At 48.8% G+C, this 26,649-nt stretch overlaps 1 protein-coding gene across 1 annotated transcript; it reads left to right on the forward strand.

The window, feature by feature from the left end:
• The first annotated feature begins 330 nt into the window (after window positions 1–330).
• CD2 (CD2 molecule) lies at window positions 331–13,209 on the forward strand. Its single transcript, XM_025935055.2, has 5 exons — window positions 331–483; window positions 604–906; window positions 4,929–5,162; window positions 9,018–9,140; window positions 12,459–13,209. The coding sequence occupies exons 1-5, from the start codon at window positions 432–434 to the stop codon at window positions 12,755–12,757; spliced, it is 1,011 nt and encodes a 336-aa protein (XP_025790840.1). The 5' UTR covers window positions 331–431; the 3' UTR covers window positions 12,758–13,209.
• The last annotated feature ends 13,440 nt before the right edge of the window (window positions 13,210–26,649 follow it).

The following is a 26,649-nucleotide window of genomic DNA, read 5'->3' on the forward strand; positions in this document are numbered from 1 at the left end:
ATTTACCTGTATTTTTATGTGATCTTGCTAGAGGCCATGTAGCGGAATGGGTAGAATGGTTAGGTTTGAATCCTCAGTAACCAAAGGGGAATCCCGAGCAGTTTACTTAGCCTCCTGGTTCCTTTTGTCTTTGAGGGGGCTAGTAAAACCCACCCAAGATTTTTGTGAGGATTAAAATGTGGTAAGAAGACCTGTACCCATACAGACATACCTGCTTTGGTAAAGGAGCACATCAGCAGGGTTGGTATGTGCATGCATGTGTGTGTGTGCGTGTGTGTGTGTGTGTGTGTGTGTGTGTGTGATTGCTGCAGTAGAAGAAGCAAAAAAGAGAGGCACGTGGTTTGGTTCTCAGAGGGTGGATTCCACTGGTCTTACTTCAGTTCCTTTTGCAGGAAGAGCTCAGAATCACAACAAGGAAACTAATCCCAAAGATGAGCCTCACATGTCAAATCTTCCTTCTGATTTTCGTCTTTTCCATCCAAGGTAAGGTGGCGTGGGTCTCCACTGGCGACCTTGGGGCGAGTGTTAGAGTCGAAGAGGTCAGAGCCCAGCTTTCTCTGGCAGGGAGTCTCAAGATCTCGGTAACTGTCTTGCTTTTTATAGGTGCAGCTCCTGCAAATGATGATATCGTCTGGGGTACCCTGGGTCAGGACATCAACCTGGACATTCCTGGTTCTCAAATGATTAATATAGATGATATACACTGGGAAAAAGGCAAAAAGAAGGTGGCGAGGTTCCAAATTAGCAACAAGCCTAAGAATCCAGATGAAAAATATAATGTGTCAATGAATGGAACTCTGAAAATTAAACATCTGATGCTAGAAGACAGCGATACCTACAAGGTAGTTATATATGATAAGGATGGAAAGAATGCGTTGGAAAAAACATTTCAGCTGAAGATTCAAGGTAAGTCTTTATTCCCTAAATTCCTTCATCTCAGCATGGGTGCTGTTAGTAAGTAGGGGAATAGCATTTAGGGACCGGCCCGGCCTGACCTTGGCCTTGGGCGAGCTCTAAAAAAAAAAAAAAAAAATCTAATGCCTCTCTCCCAGCTCAGTGAGGGCTCCAGTCCTGTGGAAAAGATGAGGTCCACACGTGTGGAAATCCACGGGGGAGAGATCCTCACCTCTATTTGCCTAAAACGCTCTCTTCAGAGGTTACAGGGAGGTAGAGCTGAGTGTCCAACCCAGATTAAGGTGGCATCAATCAGGAGGAGGGGAGCACGTGGGCAGAAGAAAACAGCGGTCATTCCAGGTGGCTCGTGAAGGAGCAAGCGGGGTGTGGGGCAAGCTAACTGGAGAGTACTGGGTCTTCCATCGGGAGAGCCGTTTGAAGCCAGGATGCCCTGAAGGAGTCGTTCTAAGCCCTAAAGGGCTGGAAGTGATGAATTTAAAGATGAACGGCCCGTGTTTGAGATCTACTCAACAGGAGAGCGATCAGAAGCAGAAGTTAACTCTTGCTGCTCTCTGTAGAAGGTACGCCAGGGGTGGCTGGCTGTGTGTGGTGGGCCGGGAGGGCCGGCGTGCATGTTGACAACGAGCCAGGGAGCTGCTGCTATAATCCGAGTGAGGTGAGAAGGAGCTGGATGGTGATTCGTAACTCAGGCTGCCTGTTAGAGTCAACTGAGGTGCTAAGAAAGGTTACCGGTGCCTAGGTCCCAGCCCGGACCAATCAAATCCGAACTCCCTGGCATGGGGCCGGGGCATCAGCAGGTGTTCGAGCACCCCAGCTGACTCATGGGCAGCCAAAGCACGACCACTGACCTCAATAAAGGGTGCCTGTAAATGAGGAAGCAGGGTACACGGGGGTGGGGGGGCGGGGAAGGATGGGCAAGATGGTCTGGGTACAGCAGACAAGGAAGAGAAAGTGAAATTGAATGACACTCAAGTTGAAAGTCCAGGAGACCCTCGGCAGGGGGAGGGGCGCAATAGGAGGAAGAGAAGCTTGGGGAGAAAGACAGGAACTCCAGCAACAGCATGAGCCAGAGTTTCAGAGGGCAAATAAATCAATATTTCTGTGCTTTGCACAGGAATTGTCGCCAGAGACAGGGTTCCTTCCCCCTCCCTAGGATCACCCTCCGGCCTGTTCCCAGCCCCCACTCTAGCAATCCCAGATGGGCCAGCTCCCTGCAAATGACAACTTTCCATACCCTAGTTCTGCAACCCCGAACGGAGAGGATATTCCAGAAATGGGGTGAGACTAAGAACAGAGCCGGAAGGGGCCTCTGCTTCCGGGCCCTGGGAACACAGCTCTCCTGACTCCTGTCCATATGGGCTCAAGTGTCCTCTCCCGAACATGAGCCTTACACGTGTGTCTCATCTAGTAACACAGTGATGATGGCTTATCAACTAGGCATCAGGTGCCCTGCTACGTGATCCTGTTTAAGGTTCCTGGCAATGCGGACAGCATCCTCTTATCATCCAGAGGGAATCAGGAGCAACTTGTCCGAAGTCTCACAGTTTGACAGGAGCAGAGTCAGGGTGCAAGTTCAGCACTTCTCTTAATGAGGATGGTGACATTCCCCCCCCCCCCCCCCGCCAAACAGCTTTATTGAGATAGAATTCACATACCAGAAATTCACCCTTTTAAAAGTGTACAATTCAATGGCTTTTGGTATATTCAGTTAGGCAACTAGCTCACAACTGATTGTAGAATGTGTTCATTACCCAAAAATAACCCCCACTCTCCTTGGCCAAAAGACAGAGATCTTTCCATGACACGACTGGTGCCTGCTGAGTGAGTGTGTGTGTGTGTGTGTGTGTGTGTGTGTGTGTGTCAGTGTCACACGGCATCTTAATTCAGCTTGTGGTCTGGTCCTCATTACTTGCAACATGGCCTTGGGCAACTTCTCCGCCTGCTCTGAGCCTGATTTGTGTAATAATAACTCCATGGGATATTCAATGAGATAACTGAGCAAAGGTGCTGGACAGCACCTGGGACCCAATACCCATTTGCTCAGTGCTGATGCCCTACCCCAACCCTGTTTCTTCACGCATCTATAGTTTCAGTTTCCTTGAGGAGGCTGCTTCCCCTGGCTAAAGAGGCATCAGAAGTTCTCTTAAAGAGAGCTTAGGGGAGAACTAATAAATCCTAGCAACCTGGATCTAGGGAGTTCTCATCTACGTGATGTGCCCCCACTGGATCCAGCCATGCCTCTTCCGGGAAGCTACTTACAGAGAGGACATTTACAAAGACGTGGCTCCAAGAACCTGCTCATTGCTGTGTGGTTTATGTTAGTGAAAAACTAGAACGGGTCACAAAGTCCCCAGCAGTTACAAACTTCTTCATTAAATTAAGACACCTCATTTAAAAAGATGGGGAGATGAATATTTCTTGATGTTCAGAAAGGAAAGAATTTCATAACAGATCATCAGTAAGGAGGGAAAAAAGCAGACTACACAATCATACGATCCAGTTTTAGTTTTTAAAACATGTGTACGTGTGTTACGTATCGAAAGCATCTATTGACTCTGGGTAGTAGAATTACACACGATTTTTTTAATCTTGAAACGTTACTGTAGCTGATCAAGTTTTACAATGATTAGATGTTACTGTTAGAAATAGAAAGAAGATTCTTTCGATTTTGAAAAGGCAAATAGACACCTTGACTTGACCCCTAGACTCTTCACTGTCCCTGCCTTGTAGGCCCTCCATCCTGTTCATTCTGGACCCCAAAGAATCTTGGGATGGGAAGAAAAGTTAATTTCTGCATACCTATCCACTAGAGCAGAAATGAAATTTGATGGGAACGTGCACAGAGAAGATACGTTGCCTGGGAGGCAGGGAGGGAGGGTCGTTGAAAAAGCAGCCATCTGGCTGCAAAATGGATGGAGAGAAATTGAACGAGAAAGGTGGTTAAGTCTGGGAAAAGAGAGCAAGGGTGAGAACAAGAACAGAAGAGAAGAAAAAGAAGGAGGTCAGACAGCTAAGAAGTGGTGACATTAGGATTTGGACCAGCCCTGTGTGAAGCCAAGGGCTTTTTCTTCCATGACGCAGCCTTGGAATATTGTTGTGTCAGAAAAAGAGAGGCAAGGAGTTGATGATTATGAGGGGCTGGTACCCACTCACCCCAGAACTTGAGCTGCACACCCGGCCCTCTCCTCCCAGGACCTGGTGGATGGATGGGAGTAGGGTCTGTTTGTGACCAAGGTCCCAGACCACACATGTAACGACACCTCCGGGGTAGGGCTCCTGGCTGCATGGAAGCATTGCCCCCCTCAAGTTTTGGGGATCAAGACATGCTAACTGTCTTACCCATGCTCCTGAACTTGGGCTTAGAAGAGTGAGCTTCTCCTGTTATCTGCCATTTATTAGTGGGTGCCCTTAGATCACCATTGAACCTCTCAGGGCTTTGGGGATATCCACTGTAAATGGCAAGAAAAATCAGCCTCTTCTCTTTGTTAGGATTAAGTGACATCATGTATGTGAAAACATTTTGAGGTATAAAATAGCACATAAACATTTGACAGGATGCATTTTTTTTCCTGCTCATATGATGTATCTATGAACGTCATAAAAAAATTGTTCTGAGTGTGCTGTATAAAAAAAATAAAAATGGGGGCGCCTGGGTGGCTCAGTCAGTTGAGCATCCGACTTCGGCTCAGGTCATGATCTCACAGTTCATGAGTCTGAGCCCGCATCGGGCTCTGTGCTGACAGCTCAGAGCCTGGAGCCTGCTTCCGATTCTGTGTCTCCCTCTCGCTCTGCCCCTCCCCCACTCATGCTCTGTCTCTCTCTCTCAAAAATAAAATAAACATTAAAAAAAAATTCTTTAAATAAAAATGATTTGCAACGATAACTAGTGGTCTCGGAAATCGTCTCCTGGTCCCAGACTAACTCCATTCCCCCCTCCATAAATAAGTATGTCAGTTAAAATCAGAAAATTGACTACTATGAATTGGATCTTTTTTTTTTTTTTTTTTTTCCAGAGAAGGTCTCAACGCCTAACATCGACTGGAATTGTATCAACAAAACCCTGGTCTGTAAGATAGCAAATGGAACAGACCCTGAATTAAAACTGTACGTAAATGGGACCAGTATCAAGCCCGTTTCTTCGAAATTCAGCACATACAGGTTTATAAACAAGCAGAAGATATTAGTCAACTGCACGGCAGAAAACAAAGTCAGCAAGGAAAGCGACGTGAAGATGATCACTTGTTCAGGTGCGTGGCAAGCACTGGTCCGACATCCCAAGCTCATTTGGCAAACACAGCCTGTCAGGTCTGGGGCAGAGACTCGCTCTGGGGCACGGGGGACTGGGCTGGGAGGCAGCCCTTTGAAAACACACCTCTTCCTTCTGGAAACCTTCAAGGGAAGCCTTGAAGGAGAGAGGGGTGTGGTGTTCTTGGGCGTCCGTCCATGGGGCACAATTTAACGTCAGGCAATCGAAAAGATCCTCTGAAGGAACTGTCGAGGTTTATCTCATGCAAACCCCCATTTCCCAGAGAGGTCCACTGACTTGCTCGAGGTCCCTCAGCTAGTCAGTGACCAGGATTGTGACTCCCAGGGTAATGATGGAGAAGGGAGCAAAAAAAGATTACTTTGTACAAGGGAGATGGGCAGTACTTCCTACCAGGAGCAAAGGTAGAAGGGCCGTAGGAACCCAGAAGTTAGGGGGGCTACGGGGAGAGGACACGCTCACGGCCAGGGAAGACGGCGGACACAGTGAGGCGAAGCTCCTCCCACCACAGAGCTGACAGCCCCGTGTGGTGTCAGCACCAGGAAGTCCTGAAACTCTAAGAGTTTAAACTCCTCTCCAGGGTCCCCAGCTTGACATGACCCCCGGAAGTAATTCTTGAGAGGCAGCCTGTGGTAGTGGGAGCTCTGGGGACCAGGGGCCTGGACTTCTAGTTTGGGTCTGTCCAAATTTAGCAAGATTACCTCGTCAGAGCTCCCCCACCCCCACCCCCACCTCTGGGCTTCTGTCACCTGGTCCACAAAGAGAATGAGCGCCATGAGCTCCAAAAGTCTCTTCTTCTGGTATCCTATGAGTACCTTTCCCGTGCTGTCTGGTTAACCCCTCCGAAGGGACACTGAACACACACAAAAATAGTTAATTGGCCAGACGCCCTGAGTTTCCACAGGGACTATGGCTGGTTAGCTACCTCTGGAAACAGCCCTGAACTGCTATGAAGTCAGAAGTGAGGCTTTTTCATATATACTTTCAATTAGTTATCTGTTGCTGCATAACAGATTACTTTTGTTAGTGGCTTGCAATGACAGTTCCTGTCTCCCAGTGTCTGTGAGTCATGAGTCTGGGAATGACTTTGCTGGCTGGTTCTGGCTCAGTCTTCCGTGAGGCCGCAGTCAAGACACCGGCAGGGACCACAGTCATGTCAGTCAGGCCCAGGCTCGGTGCGGGGAGGGTCCACGTCCAGGCTCGTTCACTTGGACCGTTGGGCCGCCTCACAATATGGCTGCTAGCTTCCCTCCTTGCTGGCTAAGAGAAAGAGTAAGTACCCGGGACGAAAGCCACAGTCTATTTGTAACTTCACCTCAGGAGACATATCCCATCACTTCTGCTGTGTTCTGTTCTTCAGAAGCAACTCAGTAAGCCCAGCCCACATGCATAGGAGGGGACTGCACAGAGATGGGAATACCCGGAGGTGGGGGGCTGTGGGGGCCAGCTTAGAGTCTGCCCACCACACGCTTAGACCAGCATCACTTCACTCTTCACGTTGGTCCCCAGCCATGGCTCCGCGCCCCCCTGCCCCCGATCACTGAGGCTCCCTGCGTGAATCTATCTGTCCCTTCTTGACTTCACAACCTCTTTTACCCCTTCCGGGAGGCCCCTGATCAGAGCTGCCCCACTTAGCAAATACAAAAGACAGTATAAGTATCTTCTAAGTGCTTCATGGGACATACTTATGCTAAAACTTATCCATTGTTTATCCAAAATTCAAATGAACCTGGGTGTCCTGTGTTTTATCGGGCAAACCTGCTCTTCATGTTTATTTTAGCCAGAGCCCACGAGTATAGACATGTGTGTGCATCAGCGATGGAGGGAGTCAGGAAGGGCCTCGGGAGAAGCCAAGGCTCAAAGGTGGGACCTTCGTGTCCCTTCCTCTGTGGTGCAGAGCAGACGCCAGTCCGAGGAAGGGCCGAGAAAGAGACGGGAAGAACACCTTGGGAGGGCCGGGGGAGGTGCAGGTACCCTCAAAGGGATCACTTTCAAGGGCCAAGCCAGAGCGGGGCAAGGACAAGACTAACCATTTGGCTCAGCAGAGGTGAGCCTGTCCTCGAAACCAAAACCCTGAGGGAGGAGCAGGTTTGGAGGCAGAAGAAGGACCCCATCACAGCAACGTAGGGGCACATCATCTCCAGGAGGGCACACAGGAAGCCGAACGCTTGGATTCAGAGACGGACAGGGTGTGGTTTTAAATGATGGAGCCATGGCCGCCTCTGAGACAAGCTGGAAGGTTCCCTGTGGAGAGCACCCCAGGTGCCTCGGAGGGCCACGCCGGACAGGCCTGCCAGCGGGCGGTGTGAGGCATGCCCGCCTATCTCCCAGTGCCCCCACACTGGGGTGTGGCCGCCCCATGGCTGCGTGGCTCGGCCCGCACTCCCTGACCTGTCTCAGATCCTGGGGAGTTGAGCCCGAGAGAGACTCCAGCAACCCCTGGCTTCAGCCTGCGGAGCCTAAAGGACCCCAATGCTTTCTCGGTCCCATGGAACGGGAGCTTAGTGTCCTGCCTGCTTTTCGAATGGAGGCACCTTCGTCCACACGGCAGGGAGAGGTTGTGTAACCGGCAGGCAAAGAATGGGGCAGAGAGAGACCCGAGGAAAGAGAGAATGAACAAACCGTTGCAGTCAAATCTGTTCAGTTTGCTTCTCGGGCCTCTGGCCTGCTGCCAGGGCCCATCGTGGGCTTCCCGGGTAACAGGGTCTTCCTGGGGACGTTGGGCTGGAAAAGGGTTTCCTTGTGACACTGGCTGAGCTCCAGTTTGTTCTCCAGATGTGCCAGTCCCCCGCCACACGGCCCCAGCTGCTGCCTCTCTAACTGCTGTTGACTCACAAAGGGCAGCCGGCCCAGCACCTCTCCCGGGAAATGGCTCCCAGAATCACCAGTGCACAGGGCTCTACTAAGAACAAGACCTCACCCCTATGTGTTGTTTTACAGTTTACAAAGCACTTTCACATCCATTATCTGATTGACCTCCAACAGCCACCCTGTGATGTAAGTTTCATGATCTCCCTTTTATGAAGAATGGAACAGGCTCAGAGAGGTGGAGTCCCTTACCAAAGGTCACACAGCTCTTGCCTAGAAGAGCCTGGATTCAAACCCATTTCTCTGCACACAGAGTTGTCAGCCTCGTGGCATCACAGCCACTGACGGTCTGTGAGCTGAAGATCAAATCCACGGCTGCTGCTAACTCACTGCGTGTGTGAGGTTCTCCCACGGGCCGGGGAAAATCCGGGAGGGGTTGCTGGCCAGTGGGCCGGACAACTGAAAGATTTACCCCAAGTCTTTGGAAAATGCCTGGTCAAGAGGGTGAGGGGGAAAAATGGTGCAGGAGGGCAGCCAGAGATGAAGGTGGGTAAATAGTGCAGAAACCTGGACACGAGGGGCTGCTTAAAGGAACCACTCAGAAACAGATGCTGTGTGGCCTCAGGCAACTCATCCTCCCTCTCTGGGCCTGTCTGTGAAACTCGAAGGTGACGCTAGATTGTCTCTAAACTCCTCCTCAGAGCTAAACTTCTGTGACATGCGCCTTGATGAGGAGCAGTGGACAATGTCCCAGCACACGAGGAATTTGGCATTTCCAGTCCAGACCAGCCGCCCGCCCCCCCACACCCAGGAGCCATCTGGGGTCGGGGGGCTTATCCTGGACCCTGCCCTTTTGGAGGCTGACACAATTGAGAGCCTCCACGAGCTCGGCTTTTCTGAGGTTGAAAAGTCCCATCAGGCTCTTTTTATCCGCGTCATGCGGGAGGCAGGAGTCCTTGGCCAGCGCAGTAAGATGGCCGCTCTGCCCGGGACCCCTCCCCCGCTCCATCCACTCCTGTTCCTCTTGCAGAGAAGGGTCTGGACCTGTATTTCATTATTGGTGTTTGTGGAGGAAGCACCATCTTCGTCATCTTCATGGTGCTACTCATTTTCTACATCAACAAGAGGAAAAAACAGAACAGTAGGAGGAATGGTAAGTCCCGCCCCCCGCCACCCCACTTCTGTCCCCCCACCCCGCCACCCCATTTCTGTCCCCCTGCAGGCCCCAGGCAAAATCCCCATGGAAACAACTCATGGGGACGACACTCTGAGTCTGTAAAGAAAATAATGGAGATGGGGAGTTTGAGGATGTCAGGCTTATCACCAGCGGTTACAGTGTGTTCCATTTCGTGGTTAGCTTGATCTTTGAAAAACACATTCTCGGTGGCGACAGTAGGAGAGCTGTGAGAAGCCGAATCCTGGTTGGCCTCCTGGAATCCCCCGCCGAGGCTGACTCGGTGAAGGCCTATGCGGACCTATTTCGAATGAGCCACACGTCTCTACGTGGGTAGAGCGGTTAGCGTCAAAACATGGTTTCCATCAACAAACATCTCGTCCTCTCTTGAGAGGGCAGCCCGAGATGTGTTCAGGACCAGGCTCCTAGGAGCACAGGTACAATTTCAGGGACCTACGAGGACACGTATGGTCTAAAACCAGGGGTTTATGCCCCCCTTTCTGGTTTGTTGTTCACACGGAACGTGCTAGTTCTGGGACTGTTGCGTCCGCAAGTCAGGCCTCTCCAACAGCCACCAAGAATGAGAACGTTAGGCTCAGAAGTGGGGAGCTGGGCTCAAAGAGCATACAGTACAGGCCACCCAAGGCAGTGAGTTCACATGACGGTGCCTTAGGTGTCCCTGCAGGCTCTGGGGTGGGGGCGGGGCCCCATGCTCCAGGAGCGTACAGCAAGCTGTGTCCGGCCAACAGCAAGACGTGCAGCCAGGCAGGAAGGTCCCTCGGGTCCTGGGCAATCTGCCATTCACTGTAGGGCTGGGTCCCCTCACTCTGGGTCTCTCCCTAGAGCGGGCCCGGGAGGCCCATGCCGGCCACCGGCAGCGCCACGCAAACAAGGATGTGGGCTGAACCTGCCCCAGCAGGGGTGGCCTTGGACCCCTTTTGGATTTAGCTTGCTTCCTTCAGACTTCTCGCCTTGGGTCTCCTTCGGGCCCCTGCCCCTCAGCCCCATGTCCTGCCACACCACTGCCCCCAGTGTGGCGCCATATTTCCACCACCATCTTTCCAGCGCTCTCTGCCCCCATGGAGCAGAATTGCTTGCCGAGTCCCACAGGCACGCGTAGCTCCGTCACCCCTGTGCCCTGCTCAGGCGGTTCTCTGCCCGAGTCCCCCTGCATTTGTCCACTGCCTGATGGTCAAAGACCACGTATTCTTCCGACGTGGCCCTCGCGTGGCACCCCGTGACAAGGCGATCCCTGCTTTCGCCAGGCCAAAGTGACCAGCGTGATCATTAGCCGACGCTGACAAGCGGTCACTTGTGCCAGGCACTTATCTCTGTAACAATGCTTCATGTTCATTATCATATCCAACTGTCTCGGTGATCCTGTGAGATAGATAATATCCATACAGGTGAGGAAATTCAAGCTCAATGAGGGTGAGTGATTCCCTCCCAATCCTATGGCCCGCGGGCTGAGTCAGGACGAGGGCGATATAAGCCGGGAGCCCATCAAATGAAGCAAAATTGAAGGAGACTATCGCCCTCAGGGCCCATGCTGCCCTTGCCCAACCCTGAGAGTGAGGGCTCTTTCAAGGCCATGCCCTGGGCATCTTGCTTGCGTCACCGTAGTCTGGGCCCCGGGTGCGTACCCAGGAGGCGAGGTGAGTGAGAAAGGACACTGAGTGTGGAGTAATTCCTGGGAGCAGACATTTGGGCAGTGGCTGAAGTGACAGGCGTGGGCAAACCGGGCCCCACAGTCCTGCTCTGCCAGGCAGGCCGCTCCGAGCCACAGCTCACCTGTCTGTGCGAGCCGGCTTGGGGGTCTCAGCCACTTGGCCACACCCAACCCCTCCTCCCAGAGCCCCTGGGCTCTGCCTGCACCCCTCCGGGCTCTCACCGGAGACGGACATTGTGTGCATTGTGTGCGTTCCGCTCTGTGTCACTTGATTTCAGGCTTCCTGAGGGCAGTGTTTGCGGCCGAGCCGTTGCTGCTACTTTAGCCATGGCACCCGAACCCAGAAGACAGGGAATAGATGTTTGAAGAACAAACGGACGGGACGGTGGGTGGTGGACAAATGGGCAGCCCAAGCTTGCCTTAGACGAGGGCTGTAAGAGCCCCACTGCTGGGAATTGGGGTCAGGGTCAAGGTCCTCCCCACAGCGTGCTGGCGTACCCACCGCTACCTCGGGCCAGCAAAAGTGGCATAGAGGACGTGTTTTTCCCTTTCTGTGCCCTTGACCTTTGGTGCACAGAGCACTCTGGCCCCTCACGTGTCACAACCACGTTGTTAGACTCTGAGTCTTCACGTTCAAAGCCACCTGAGACTGCATTTTCTGCCATGAGGGGCGGCTCTTCCATGGGCAGCCTCACCCGAAGCTACAGTGGGGGGTGGTTCAGAGGGGGCCTGTGATTCCCGGGGCTGTACCCGCTCCATACTGACATGTAGGGCCATTCCTTGGCCCCAGGAGGACACCCTCTTCCTAACTCCCTTGGGAGCCCACCCCAGCTCCCTTGGGAGCCCCCCCGCCCCCCAAGGATGGCTTTGGACACAGAGACCAGAACGCCTCCCTCGTAGCCCGGGGAGGCCCGAGGGGCCAGCGGGGCCCGCCAGGCCTAGAGAAGTAGGAAGCCTCCTCACAGATTGCCCGTGTGGTTTTAAGACAGCAAAGGAACAGCCACGTTACTGGGAGTTGTGGCCCTGCCTTCGTGGAGGGCAGTCACACATCATGGAAAATTCCAGACGGGGCGAGAAGTTCTTTTCCTGCCAACCCCAAGAGGATGGGGCTGGTTTGTGAATTTCTGAGAAATGCATAGACACTAGGGAGTTTCTAAGGTCTCAAAAGCCTCTTGCTCACGTTCCTTGGAACACAACTGCATGAAAGGCAGATCTAACAGGGAAACCCACCTGAAGGCAGGCTGTTGCTGATGTCCCCTCTGACTATTAAGCTCCTGCCCTGAGGGCTCTAACCACAGGGTCCCCTCTGAGCATGGTCTCTTGGATAACCCAGAGGCAGGGCACTGAGGTCCATGTCGTCAGGACACCCAGACACAAAGCTGTCTCCTCTCCCCGCCTCTTTGCCTCTGGCTCCCTGAGTTCTGGAAGCCCTGGGCTCTCACTCCACCCTGCTGGTGGGCGTTTCTGTCTCTCCTACAGGACCTGGACATTTTAGAGCGCAGAGGGGGCTTCTGCCTCATCGCATCCCCCCAAACAGCATGGCATTTTGCACGTAGGTGGTACACTCAGTAAATATTTACACCAATCCTATCTTACCGAGAGACCTGTCAGAGGTTTTATTGTTGCAGATGAAGAGCTGGAGATAAAAGCATGCAGAGTAACCACCAAGAAAAGGGGCCCGAAGCCCTGCCAGGTGCCAGGCTCGACTCCTCAAAGTCCCGCTGCGTCCCAGGCTCCTCCACCGCCCAGTCATCGGCCCCAGGCCCCGGGTCATCGGCCACCGCCTCCTGGCCACCGGGCCCAGCACAACCAGCAGAGGAAGGCCCCCCCTCCACCAGCCACACAAGGTTATCAGCAGAAAGGCCCTCCCCTCCCCAGGCCTCGAGTTCAACCCAAAGCTCCCCGTGGGGCCACAGGAAACTCATAACTCTGTCTCCTGACCTGGGTGTCCCCTTCCTCTAATTAAAAGTGATAGAAATCGTCCTTTCCCATAAAGGCACCGTGGAATTTCTCCGCTGGGAGGGGGAGCACCTACACTTCCATCAGGCGTGTTCTGTGGTAGGATGACCACCCCTGGGCTCGCGGGCCATGCCGTGTCGGCATCTCCTAGCTCACCTGCATGCTCTAACACCTGGAGCCGCTGCTCCTTGTCACGCCCAGAAGGGCTGGCAGTACAAGTGCCACCATCAGGAGGATGGGCCACCGACCACCAAGTCCTCGCCTCCCCTTCAGATCCCGTGCAGACGTGAGGCGTCCTGCAGCACCGGGACCTCGCTGCAAGCCGTCTGCCTGCTCAAGACGCCCTTGCATTTCTTATGTATCTGGTGGACGCTTGCCCACCATCTTGGACGTAGAAGGGAAATAAAAGCTTTCATTTGACCTCCGTGTCTGCTCATTGTAGAAAGAAGCCCAGCATCAAGCTGCTGGATAAGGAGGAGGCCGGGTGTGTGTGACAGCAGGATCCAGTTTGGTCACCCCAGTTCACCCGGACCGCCTAATCCCCCCGCCGAGGACAACCAGAACGTGCTCCCCGGGTCTCAGCTGCAAAGCTGGCCCGATAGGCTATATGTAGACTTGTCTGATGGATTGAAACCTCTGCGCGCAAAGTGTAAGGAGGGCCACCAGCAAACGTACTTGTTTGGGTCTCGCTTCCTTGACTGTTTAGACACGGGCACAAGGATCTGTAGAATCATCCCCGAAAAGAAAGGAATCCGTGAATACTGGCAGTGACACGAGCCTACCAAACACCACCAAAAGGCAGGCCAAGAGCCAGGTCGGTGGAATCAAACCCCGAGGGTCTTAAATGGCCATTAGGAAAAGGGCATACCCCATCCCCAGCGAGCTGCCACATGCTAACTGCACTGGGGGAAGTGGGAAGAAAAGAAAACCAAAACAGTTTTCAGTTAAGGTTGACAATGATAGGCGGTGCGAAAGCACCTGCTTTGAAATGCTGGTGCCATTTTTGTGGTCCCATCTGCCCCCCTTCTCCTGGCTTCTTCGACTTGCTAAACCTTGTCAAGATCTGACAGGAAGCTCTGAGGTCTAAACCACAAAGTCTATGTATATTCAGGGCTTCCTGTGAGAGCGCACCGAGGGGGGAGCCGCTCTTGCCTCTGAACCTCAGTGTCTGTGTGTTAACACCCAGAGTCGATTATTAAGGATGATGATGGATGAACCCCCACAGCCTCCCGAAATTCAGACACGAAATCCAACCAAGTAACGGTTTTCGCGGGATCTACCTGGTGGGAGAAATGAAGGTCTTAGCGCTGGCCCATTCTTCTCCCTCACGGCAGTCCTGAGTGATTCCATCAGCCATCCTGCCAGCATGGCCCATTCCCAATCCCTTCATGAAGACTTCCCTTGCCTTTCTAGCCTCAGCCCCGCCTTTCTGCTGAAATCCGGTGGCATTACACGTGGTAAAGAACGTACATCGTTCACGCATTCCACAAACGTTGACCGAACGTCTCCGTACCAGGCTCTGTGCTGGGTGGTAGGAACACAGAGAGGTACGACTGCATCTTTGCCTAGACTCAGCTTACAGTCTGGAGAGGGGAGGACGAATGTAACACGGCTTGGTAAGTGGAGGTCAGAGGCAAGAATAAGAGCCCGGAGGAAGGACTCTGCATCCACACTGAGTGCAGGAACTGAGGTGACATGGAAGGCTTCCTGGAGGAAGTGGCATTTGAATTGAGTCATAATAAATCAGTAGCACTGATGAAATAGATGTGCAGAATTACTTGTGCAGGGGGAACGGCACGAGCAAGGTTCACGTCAGTTACCTGTTTATACAGGTATATTATTCCCTTTGCAACTACTGTGTTTCATCAATTTGAAGATACCATGGATTCCAAGAGGCTTCATCATTTTACATACCATAAGAAAGAAAAAACACTCTCTATTGCATCGTAACAAATGCTAAGATACAATCAACTTTTAGGCGCAACTCCGTTTCCGGGATATTAAAATGTAAAAAAAAAAAAAAAAAAAAATGCTTTTTTTTTAAAAAAAAAATTTTTTTTTCCAACGTTTATTTATTTTGGGGACAGAGAGAGACAGAGCATGAACGGGGCAGGGGCAGAGAGAGAGGGAGACACAGAATCGGAAACAGGCTCCAGGCTCTGAGCCGTCAGCCCAGAGCCCCACGCGGGGCTCGAACTCACGGACCGCGAGATCGTGACCTGGCTGAAGTCGGACGCTTAACCGACTGCGCCACCCAGGCGCCCCAAAAATGCTTTTTAAAATCAATGAAAGCAAGGGGCGCCTGGGTGGCTCATTCGGTTGGGCGTCCAGCTTCGGCTCAGGTCATGATCTCACAGCTTGTGGTTCGAGCCCCGCGTCGGGCTTTGTGCTGACAGCTCAGAGCCTGGAGCCTGCTTCGGATTCTGTGTCTCCTTCTTTCTCTCTGACCCTCCCCCGCTCACGCTGTCTCTCTCTGTCTCAAAAATAAACAAACATTAAAAAATTTTTTTTTAATAAAAAATGAAATCAATGAAAGCTTCCTGAGGACAATGACTATTTCTCAGTATTGTGTCTAGCACTTCGTGGAAAATATCACTAGCCGATTGATTGGATGGGTGAGGACAGTCCTGTCAAAGGAAGGGCAGTGAGTATCTATGGCATCTGTAGACAGAAGACACATCCCCTGCCCGCCTGGAGTCTCCACCGTAAGGCAGAAGACACGGGTTTTGCTCAAGATTTATGCTGCAGTCACTCACATGTCTGTTGATGCGTAGCCTGCCACTGATCCTGTCCTGGGGCATGGAGTTTCTAAGAAATGGTCAGGCCAGCTGCATGAGAATAGACTGTAGATAAAAAATTAAAAAATAAAAAAAAAAACCTTAAAAAAAAATGAGGCACCTGCCTGACTCAGTCAAAGGAGCGTGTGACTCTCGATCTCAGGGTCGTGAGTTGGAGCCCCACGCTGGGTGTAGAGATCACCTAATAAATAACCAACTTAAAAAAAAAAAACAGAAAAGAAATCCCGGTGATTCAGTGGGGTAGGTTGGGGCCCCTGTGTTTTTAATAGCCTCTCTAGGTGATTGCAATGGACATTTAAGTTGGGGAAGCACAGGTCTTTTGGTCCTCAAATTATTCCTCATCAGTGGGCGGCCAAACTTGAGGACTTATGGATAATACAACCTTGTAGGAAAGACGGTGACAGCCTGGTTAAATAATCCTCCACAGGGATCCTGGGTGGCTCAGTCAGTTAAGCGTCTGACTTTGGCTCAGGTCATGGTCTCACGGTTTGTGGGTCCCAGTCCCGCGTCAGGCTCTGCGCTGACAGTGCAGAGCCTGCTTGGGATTCTCTCTCTCTCCCTGTCTGCCCCACCTCCACTTGTGCTCTCTCTCTCTGTCTCACAATAAGTGAAGTAAAAAAAAAAAAAAAAAAGATAATCCTCTGCAGGGAACTTTCTAGACAAGGAAGTCGGCCAAGTTGGAAAAAATATCCAGGTAACGCGAGAGACTGAAACAACACAAGAGTGTCGTAGAAAAGTGTGATCTTTTTGATAGCCACCCCCTGCCCTCCCTGAAGAGCTGTCTAATCCAAGCACCCAGGCCAGCCTGGCTCCGAGGGGCCCCTGGCCGTGGACTCGGCCCTCCTCCCTGCAGTCTCTCACATGGGCCCCTCAGGGCTCACCCATGCTCACCAGGCAGCAGCCACAGGGCTTCTCAGGCTGGGACATGTGTTCTGTACTCCAGGGCCACTGCCTGCCCTGTCCCCCTGGCTCCTCACCTGTCCACAGTCTTCTTTCAGGACCCAGACCAAAGGTCACTAGAGAGGCCTTTCCAGAGCTGGAGTAGTTTACTCAGCTTCGTTGAATATTGGTTTCCTTATCTGTCAAATGAGGATAACAGCTCATGGGGGCAGGGTGGGGATTAACTGTAAATAATAGATGTAAACGTAACTGGTCTGTCTTGTTGGACAGAAGACATCTGGTAACTGAGCTTTCTATCTGGCTTGATACTGGAACGGAAATACCCCAGATAGTAGGTATAAATGACCCGGTTATTGGAAAAAGACAAAGTTGATTATAAATCAGTCAATAGGCACACTATACGGTGACTCATTGTGCTGTGAGTTTGATTCACCTGTGTTAGTTTCCGAACACCGGGCCGCATGGGACAAATGGATGAAGTTCTATACCATATGTGTTAAAAGCTGAAGAACAGATCTGGGAGACCACCCCACAAAGCTTAGACGGAGCCACCGGCCTGGCTGTCACCTCCTTGGCCCCTTGAACAGGGCCACCCCGATGACACATCTGGACATAAGATGGCTTGGTGGTTTATTCAACAGCAACTCAAAGCAGAGGAGAGGGAGGCCAGGGAAATTCTGGTCTTTCTGATAGCCTACCTGTCCACATGAGATCTACCCACTGGCCAGGGCTGGCACAGGGGTGGTGCTTCCTGCCAATGCTTGCACTGGGGATTCCACTTTCATGGATTCAAGCAGTCAACCAGTCCTGGAGGTCCAAAAGGAATTGGTGTAGCAGAGCCCAGCCACATGCACAAGGGAGACAATACCTAGATTGCAGGGGGCTGTGACTGGGGAGGGGACAGGGCAGAGGTAACAATAAAGAAGAGGAATCTCTAGTTAAGGTAAGAGCTTAACTCCTGCATCAGTCTTTACTCCCTTGTGAAACCCAACAAAAGTGACATTACACTTAACAAAAATAAAAGATATAAATCACCAAAACAGGGGCACCTGGCTGGCTCAGTCAGAGAGGCGTGCAACTCTTGATCTCGGGGTCTTGAGTTCAAGCCCCATGTTGGGCACAGACCTCACTTTAGGAAAAAGAGAAATAAACCACACACGAAAAAAGAGAAAACAGAGGAAAAAACCCCAATAGCGTATTCTGGGGAGTTGGAAAAGGCAGAGGGAAGGGCAGTAGCTGACTATGAAGACTTCAAAAGTGACATCAATCTGAAGGCAGTAATGGGGATAGCCATGGTGCAAACTGATTTACGCCATTAAATACTCAAAAGGCATAGGAGTTGGTGGCATGAGGTACCTCCAGAAGTAGGAATGATGGTGAGGCTGAAACAGAAAGGCTGGTTCATGAGAAGCAGTTAGATCCCAGATTCTGTCTCCTACACCATGCAGATCAGTTACTTCTGGCAGAGATCTGGAGGTTTGCTCCCTGGAAATGGAAAAACAGAGTTTCTAGATTAGAAGATGCCAGGCACAGTTCACCAAAAGGGACTATATTAAAAAACAGGGGGATTATATAAAAGTTTTCTACTGAATGTTGGGATTGAACTCCTACCCTACCAGCTTGCAGAAACTAGGCAGATTATGTAGATATTTTTTCAGGCAGGATATTAGAAAAGACTTATCAGCTCAAAAAAAAAAAAAAAAAAAACCACCAGATCTTAACAAAAAAATCTTATTGAAAAAGACCTCATGACACCAACATCCAGGGTTTCCCCATGAAACCACTCATCTAGACGACCCTGGAGTGAAGTCTGCTGTCACTAACCCCCCCTACCCACACAAGGTTGTCTTTACAGTTCTTCTCTTAAATATGAGCAGATAGTTGAGTATACCATGGAGAGGAGGAAAGCTTCCAATCTGAAACATGGACACTCAAAAAAAACCCCAAGCATAAACATTGGAGGTGAGGGAGGAAAACTTAAACAGCACGCTACCCTTATTGAGCTCAAAGGGATGAGAAAATATGCATCCCTGAAAAAAGAACAGAGTGCTATGAAAAAAGAAAATTCAGAGAACAAAGAGTATTCTTGGAAATTACAAATATAATAGCAGAAAGGAAAAACTCAACAAAAGGCTGGAAGATATGTTGAAAAATTTTCTCAGACAACAGAGCAAAAGGACAAAAATGAAACAATGGTAATAAAAAGATCTTAAAATTGGAGCACAGTTCTAGTAGATCCAAAACCTAAGAAATGAGCATTCCGGAAAGAAAACAGTGGACACAGAGGGAGTTTGTTGTCCATGAAATAATTCCAGAACATTCCAGAATGGAAGGACGTAAGTTTCCACACTTGATCTTAGCCAAAAGGCCGAGAAGAGACGGGGACATAAATTTCCACATGAAAAGAGCTCACAAAGGACCTAGCACCATGAAAGAAAGTGATCTGCAACAAGATGCATCATTGTAAAACTCCGGAACACTGGGACCCAAAAAAGGAAGGTGGGGAAGAGAGGAAGGAAAGGAGAAGGGGAGAGAGAGAGAGAGAGAGAGAGAGAGAGAGAGAAAGGGAGAGAGAGAGAGAGAGAGACTGACTGGAGCAGAGAAAGGGACCAAGGGAGAATTATTCAAGAAGATGAAATTAATAAAACATCTGATGTATTTAAGCATTTTGAGAAAAGATTTACATTTCTGAGGGAGAGTTTGAGAATAAATTAGGGATAAGTACAGAGCACATTACTCAATGAACAAAAGACAATAATTAACCATAGGAAAAATAATAACTTGCACAGAAAAGCAAATCACTGCAGCCCATATCACTTGGCAGTGCACAACACTTACATGACCACTAATAATATAAACACTGAATGTTGACATATCCAAAATTATAAGGTTGCTTTACTGGTAGGATTAGGGGTGGGGAGTCTATACACATATGCCTGAAATGGAAAAAAAATCAAGAAGCAACTATATAATCATCCTTAGAGACAGGGATGTAAATACCCAAAGACTCACTTTTAAAATGTGAAGGTGGTTTTCCCTGGAGAGTGGGAAATGTGGGGAGGGGGTATCAGGAGGCTACTACAAGCGTTAGTATCCTTTTTGGTAATAAGCTTTGTGGGACTGCTTGACTCTAAACTATATGCATGTTAAATCTTGGTAAATCTGACAATTATGTCAAGAAGAAGGAGGGGGAGGAGGAGAAGAAGGGGGTTAAGACAATTTTTTTTTTTAAGCATAGAAAGATGACAGAATATATAAACTGGACCCTAAGAGGACCTCGGGCTGGAGAAGTTGGACCATATCAGAACAGAGACACAAATGTGTGGGGATTTAACTCGAGTAACAGGACAGGATTCCAGAAGTCAACCCCAGGATACCACGTTCTGAACCAGAATAGTGGCGAAAGCAAGGCGTTACAGGAGTATAAAAAGTGAGAGAACTGTGACTGGCACAGGGGCATGGTTTCCCAGATGAGCTAAATCAGGGTGGTGAAACGTGTGTCCACTTCCTCTCTTGGACGTTTCTTCTGTGCTTCTTTGTTGGTGATTTCATAATTGAAAATGGCCCCCAGGGGCGCCTGAGTAGCTCCGTCGGTTAAGTGTCCGACTCTTGATTTCGGCTCAGGTCATGATCTGACAGTTCGTGAGATTAAGCCCCACGTTGGGTTCCATGCTGACAGTGCAGACCCTCCTTGGGAGTCTCTCCCTCACTCTCTCTGTCTCTCAAAATAAGTAAATAAACATTTTTAAAAAATGGTCCCCCCAATTCATTGTTGATATAAGTCAGCTTGGGCTGTCATAACAATACCAGGTGCCTTAAAAAAAAAAAAAACAGTTTATTTTTTCACAGTTCTGGAGGCTGGAAGTCTAAGACCAAGGCACCAGTAAGGTTGATCTCTCATGACAACACTCTTCCTGGCTTGCAGATGTCATCACGTGGACTTTTCTCTAGGCCGGTGCACTCCCGGGGTCCCCTCTTCTTTAAGAACACTAGTCTTGGGGCGCCTGGGTGGCGCAGTCGGTTAAGCGTCCGACTTCAGCCAGGTCACGATCTCGCGGTCCGTGAGTTCGAGCCCCGCGTCAGGCTCTGGGCTGATGGCTCGGAGCCTGGAGCCTGTTTCCGACTCTGTGTCTCCCTCTCTCTCTGCCCCTCCCCCGTTCATGCTCTGTCTCTCTCTGTCCCAAAAATAAAAATAAACGCTGAAAAAAAAAATTAAAAAAGAAAAAAGAACACTAGTCTTGTTGGATTAGGGCCGCAATCTTTTACTCTCATTTAACTTAAATTTTCTCCTTAAAAGCGCTATTTCCAAATACAGTCACATTGGGGATTAGGGTTTTCATGTACGAATTTTGGAAGAGAGAACAGTCCATAATTATTGAAATGCTGTCTAATGTTCCTAAGGGCAGGAAGGCTCTGATGTGCCTTATGGAGAAACTATATGTGTTAGAAAAGCTTCATTAAGGCATGAGTTATAGTGCTGTTCGCCATGAGTTCTAGTTAATGCATTGACAATATATCTTTTTTAAAAATCTGTTAATGTTTATTATTTTTGAGAGAGAGAGAGAGAGAGAGAGAGAGAGAGAGAGAGAGAAAGGCAGAGGGGCAAAGAGAGAGGGAGACACATAATCTGAAGCAGGCTCCAGGCTCTGTGCTGTGAGCACAGAGACTGACATGGGGCTTGAACCCACAAACCATGAGATCATGACCTGAGTCGAAGTCTGATGCTTAACTGACTGAGCCACTCAGGTGCCCCAACAGTATACCTTAAAGAAGGTGTCTCTAAATAGAAACACTCCCAGGAAGGAAGCTTCCAGACTCATTTTATGAAGCCAACATTACCTTGATTCCCAAACCAGATAGAGACCCCACTAAAAAGGAGAATTACAGGCCAATATCCCTGATGAACATGGATGCAAAAATTCTCAACAAGATACTAGCAAATTGAATTCAACAGTATATGAAAAGAATTATTCACCATGATCAAGTGGAATTCATTCCTGGGATGCAGGGCTGGTTCAATATTTGCAAATCAATCAATGTGATATATCCCATGAATAGAAGAAAGGATAAGAACCATATGATCCTGTCAGTAGATGCAGAAAAAGCATTTGACAAAATACAGCATCCTTTCTTAATACAAACCCTCAAGAAAATCAGGATAGAAGGAAACTACCTTAACATCATAAAAGCCATATATGACAAGCCCACAGCTAATATCATCCTCCATGGAGAAAAACTGAGAGCTTTCTCCCTGAGATCAGGAACACGACAGGGATGTCCACTCTCACCGCTGTTGTTTAACATAGTGTTCGTAGTCCTAGCCTCAGCAATCAGACAACAAAATGAAATAAAAGGCATCCAAATTGGCAAAGAAGGAGTCAAACTTTCACTTTTTGCAGATGACATGATACGATACATGGAAAATCCGAAAGACTCCACCAAAAAGCTGCTAGAACTGATACATGAATTCAGCAAAGTCACAGGATACAAAACCAACGTACAGAAATTGGTTACATTTCTATACACCTATAGTGAAGCAACAGAGAGAGAAATGAAGAAATCAGTCTCCTTTACAATTGCACCAAGAACCATAAAATACCTGGGAATAAACCTAACCAAAGAGGTAAAAGATCTGTATGCTGAAAACTATAGAAAACTTATGAAAGAAATTGAAGAAGACACCAAAAAAATGGAAAAACATCCCATGCTCTCGGATTAGAAAACAAATATTGTTAAAATGTCAATACTACCCAAAGCAATCTACACATTCAATGCAATCCCAATCAAAATTGCACTGGCATTCTTCTCAGAGCTACAACAAACAATCCTAAAATTTATATGGAACCACAAAAGACCCCAAAGGGTCAAAGTAATATTGAAGAAGAAAAACAATGCAGGAGGTATCACAGTTCCAGACTTTAGCCTCCACTACAAAGATGTAATCATCAAGATGGTATGGTATTACCACAAAAATAGACACAGAGACCAATGGAATAGAATAGAGAACCCAGAACTGGACCCACAAACGTATGGCCAACTAATCTTTGACAAGGCAGGAGAGAGTAGCCAATGGAAAAAAGACAGCCTCTTTAGCAAGTGATGCTTGGAGAACTGGGCAGCAACATGCAGAAGAATGAAACTAGACCACGTTCTTACACCATTACACAAAAATAAACTCAAAATGGATGGAAGACCTGAATGTGAGACAGGAAACCATCAAAACCCTAAAGGAGAAAACAGGCAACAACCTCTTTGACCTCAGCCGCAGCAACTTCTTACTCGACATGTCTCTGAAGGCAAGGGAAATAAAAGCAAAAATGAACTATTGGGACCTCATCAAGATAAAAAGCTTCTGCACTACAAAGGAAAAAATCAACCAAACTAAAAGGAAACCCATGGAATGGGAGAAGATATCTGCAAATGACATATCGGATAAAGGGTTAGTATCCAAAATCCATAAAGAACTTACCAAACTCAACACCCAAAATACAAATAATCCAGTGAAGAAATGGGCAGAAGACATGAATAGACACTTTTCCAAAGAAGTCATCCAGATGGCCAACAGATACATGAAAAGATGCTCAACATCACTCATCATCAGGGAAATACAAATCAAAACCACATTGAGATACCACCTCACACCAGAGTGGCTAAAATTAACAAATCAGGAAACAACAGATGCTGGCGAAGATGTGGAGAAACGGGAACCCTCTTGCACTGCTGGGGGGCATGAAAACTGGTGGAGGTTTCTCAAAAAATTAAAAATAGAACTACCCTATTGTAGTAGGATTCTTGCACAGAGTCATGACACTGAGGCTTTCTTTCCAAAAAGCAAATTTATTCCTGCTGGCACCACTCAGTTGGGTTTGTACCCGAAGAACTGAGCCCCAAACGCCATGTGGTGGTGTAGTTGTCTATTTATATTCCACTTCTTTGTCTCCCATATATGGTAAGACACAAACAGGTAGTCTGTTTAAGTGGTCTCATGCTGCAAGGTCATGAGGGATGTTGTCAGTTATGCATATAACCAGGTTGCCTTGAGGTTTTTTTTGTTTTTTTTCTTTCCTTAGGGAGCGGACCCTACCACACTATGACCCAGCAATAGCACTACTAGGAATTTAACCAAATGACACAGGAGTGCTGATTTATAGGGGCACATGTACCCCAATGTTTATGGCAGCACTTTCAACAATAACCAAATTCTGGAAAGAGCCCAAATGGCCATCAACTGATGAATGGATAAAGAAGGTGTGGTTTATATATACAATGGAATAGTACTTGGCAATGAGAAAGGATGAAATCCTGCCATTGGCAGCAATGTGGATGGAACTGGAGGGTATTATGCTAAGTGAAATAAGTCAGTCAGAGAAAGACAGATATCTTATGTTTTCATTCATATGTGGAATTTGAGAAACTTAACAGAAAACCATGGGGGGAGGGAAGGGGAAAAAATAGTTTCAAACAGAGAGGGAAGGAGGCAAACCATAAGAGACTCTTAAATAAAGAGAACAAACTGAGGGTTGATGGGGGGGGTTGGGGAGAGGGGAAAACGGGTGATGGGCATTGAGGAGGGCACTTGTTGGGATGAGCACTGTGCGTTGCATGTAAGTGATGAATCATCGAAATCTGCTCCTGAAGCCAACAGCATACTGTATACACTGTATGTTAGCTAACTTGACAATAAATTATATTAAAAAGCAAAAGAATTGGTAGGGTCCCAGTCAAGAAATCACCGATATGTTCCCTATTGATTGTTGTATATCTGAATATATAATAGAGTTGAGGAGCTGGATTCCATAATCACTCACTGTTGTTCAAATAAAACATCACTAACATGCAAAAAAAAAAAAGAAAACAAACAAACAGAAACACACATAAAACAAGGTTATGTATTAATCAGTTGTTGAAAATGTGACCAGAGGCTCACGTGAACCTAACCCTATATTTCACTCCCCTGGGAGCGATGGCTTGGTATTTGCCAGTTCAGTTTTTATGGTGACTTTATAGAACTTAACTATCATGGATAATGAGAATTAACTCTTCAAGTGTTTATTTTTTTCCTTTTGCACTGCCTTCAGATTAGCTCCCTTCCCGCTCTCCACCACAGCTGATGGGACAGTGGCCAGGGACTGCAGAGGCCGACATGTCAAGGCAGACCACAGCCCCAGGCAGGAGCCTTTTGAAGCACTTCCCCACCTGACTTCTGCCTACTTCTCAAGCATCTTCCCACGTTCACCCCCATCACTAAGTTCTGGGCATATTCAGCGTTACTCAGTTATTTAAACATATTTACATTCTCTCACTTCTAGGCCTTTGCACAGGCCAGCCCTACCATCTTACTTGGCCAGCTTCTATTTGTTCCACATTATACATCATCCTTCTTGCCTGAGACCCCAAACATCTTCCCAAACCCTTGGAGTACTAGGCTCCTCTTCTGAATTCCTCATGGCGCCCTGACTGTCCCCTCTTACAACCCTCCTAATGTTTGAGAGCGGCCATTGCTGTAATGCCTGCCTTCACACTGGGCTATGGTGCCCTGGGTCCGTCCGGTTGGCCTTGGAATCGCCAGTACTTAGCACGGTGTCTGAAACACAGCTGGTGCTCCCTAAATAGTTCTAAGCAAATTCGTTCATTTATTCATTAAAACACATTCATTTGTATGGGTGTGGCTGGTTCAGGAGCCAGCGATCTCTCTCAGGAACCGCACCGTGATGTGAAGAACCACATAACCCACGTAATAGGTGCTTCCTGGGTCAGTGGCGAGGAGATGACGGGGACCAGGTGGCAAGCAGGGAGGAGCCCGGGGACCTGTGGCAGGTTCACCATTCACGCTGCATGGTCCCCTCGTGGAGTGAACTTGAGAAAACAGGGAAGCGATTCCCAGAAAACAAAGACATCAGTATGAGTACTTTTATCTTTTCCACCCTCAGTATCAGCAAACTGAACATCAGCCTTCAGAAGGCTTTGGAAGAAGGCAGGTAGTCTCAAGAGGAAAGGTTCCTGCCAGAGAGTGGCCTGCAAAGACTCTAGGTAACGAGGTAACCAAAGTTTGAATGAATAGATCTTAGAGCTATATGTTCATCAAGAGAGGCAAGGCAGATGTCTGTGACCCGGACAGGTAAAGGCAAGCAAGTGTGACTGTTGGTTGTACTTAGAGACATGTTTCCCTATGAACGCAAGTGGAGACAAGTAGCTGTAGAAATTCCTGCTACTCAGAGAACAGGCCCCAAGTAATCCTACCACTCACCTCTTAGGGACAGGGGTCTTCTGTGAAGCTTCAGGAAGGTGGAGGAAAGTCAGGCCCTCTTTATACATCAGGGAGATCTGTGTCTCAGGGACAGGACAAGGAGAGCCCGTTGGTGTGATGTCCGAGGGGCCAGGAAGGCCCACTGGCCCCCTAGATAGCTCCCATAACACTGGCTGATAACTGAAATTTCACTATTAGAGCTTTGTGTGTCAGGACTGAGAGTTACACGTGAGAACCATCAGACCGGCCAGTGATGTTGGCATCAGTATCCAGATACTAATCCTTTAATGGAGAGAGAGCCATACTGGTTTCCTCCCTGACAATCTTTTACTCAGTAAAGTAGGTATTCTAGGTCTTGAGTTCATGCACTGTTCTTTGTTTTTGTTGTTGTTGTCTGTTTTTATAGTTTCATTTCAGTGGGAAGCAAATGGACTGGGGCCTTAGGCCTTTCATTTTTCCATTTTCATTTCACCTCTGGCATAAGGGCTCAAACCCTGTTATAACACAAGTCCTCCCAGAAAAGAGCAGCCTTTTTCGTGTGGGAAGAAGAACACATAGGCTGAGTACTGAAGGGGTAAAAACGGTAGGATACGATTAGGGGTCTAGGGGGAGAAGAGTAATGTGGGAGGGGTTTGGGGCAATTTCCTGCCCCCTGAGAACTCTGCCTGAGGCTAGCCTCTGCCCAGAGCAGAGGGACTAAGGCCGTGTGAGCAGGGCAGCTTGCCTGATGTTCTCCAGAACACCTGCTAGGCCCATGGAGCCCTCCACTGGTAGCCTCCAAGAGCTGCTAGGAAGACGAAAGAGAAGTCTGTTCTCTGCTAAGCTGGAAAGTCCCCTGTTCTAGGGGAGAGAGTCTTTTCTCAACCCAGAGTTCAGGGGAGTATCTGTAAGAGACCAAAGAAGCCTTGCTCAGTG

Source organism: Puma concolor, chromosome C1 (assembly GCF_028749965.1).
Source record: "Puma concolor isolate L17-30 chromosome C1, mPumCon1.1.hap2, whole genome shotgun sequence".
Taxonomy (NCBI): Eukaryota; Metazoa; Chordata; class Mammalia; order Carnivora; family Felidae; genus Puma; species Puma concolor.

Coding starts and splice junctions, on each gene's coding strand:
- CD2 (XM_025935055.2), top strand. CDS start 432: ATGAGCCTCACATGTCAAATCTTCCTTCTGATTTTCGTCTTTTCCATC. Junction 907..4,928: donor ATTTCAGCTGAAGATTCAAG/GTAAGTCTTTAT, acceptor TTTTTTTTCCAG/AGAAGGTCTCAACGCCTAAC. Junction 9,141..12,458: donor ACAGAACAGTAGGAGGAATG/GTAAGTCCCGCC, acceptor TTATTGTTGCAG/ATGAAGAGCTGGAGATAAAA.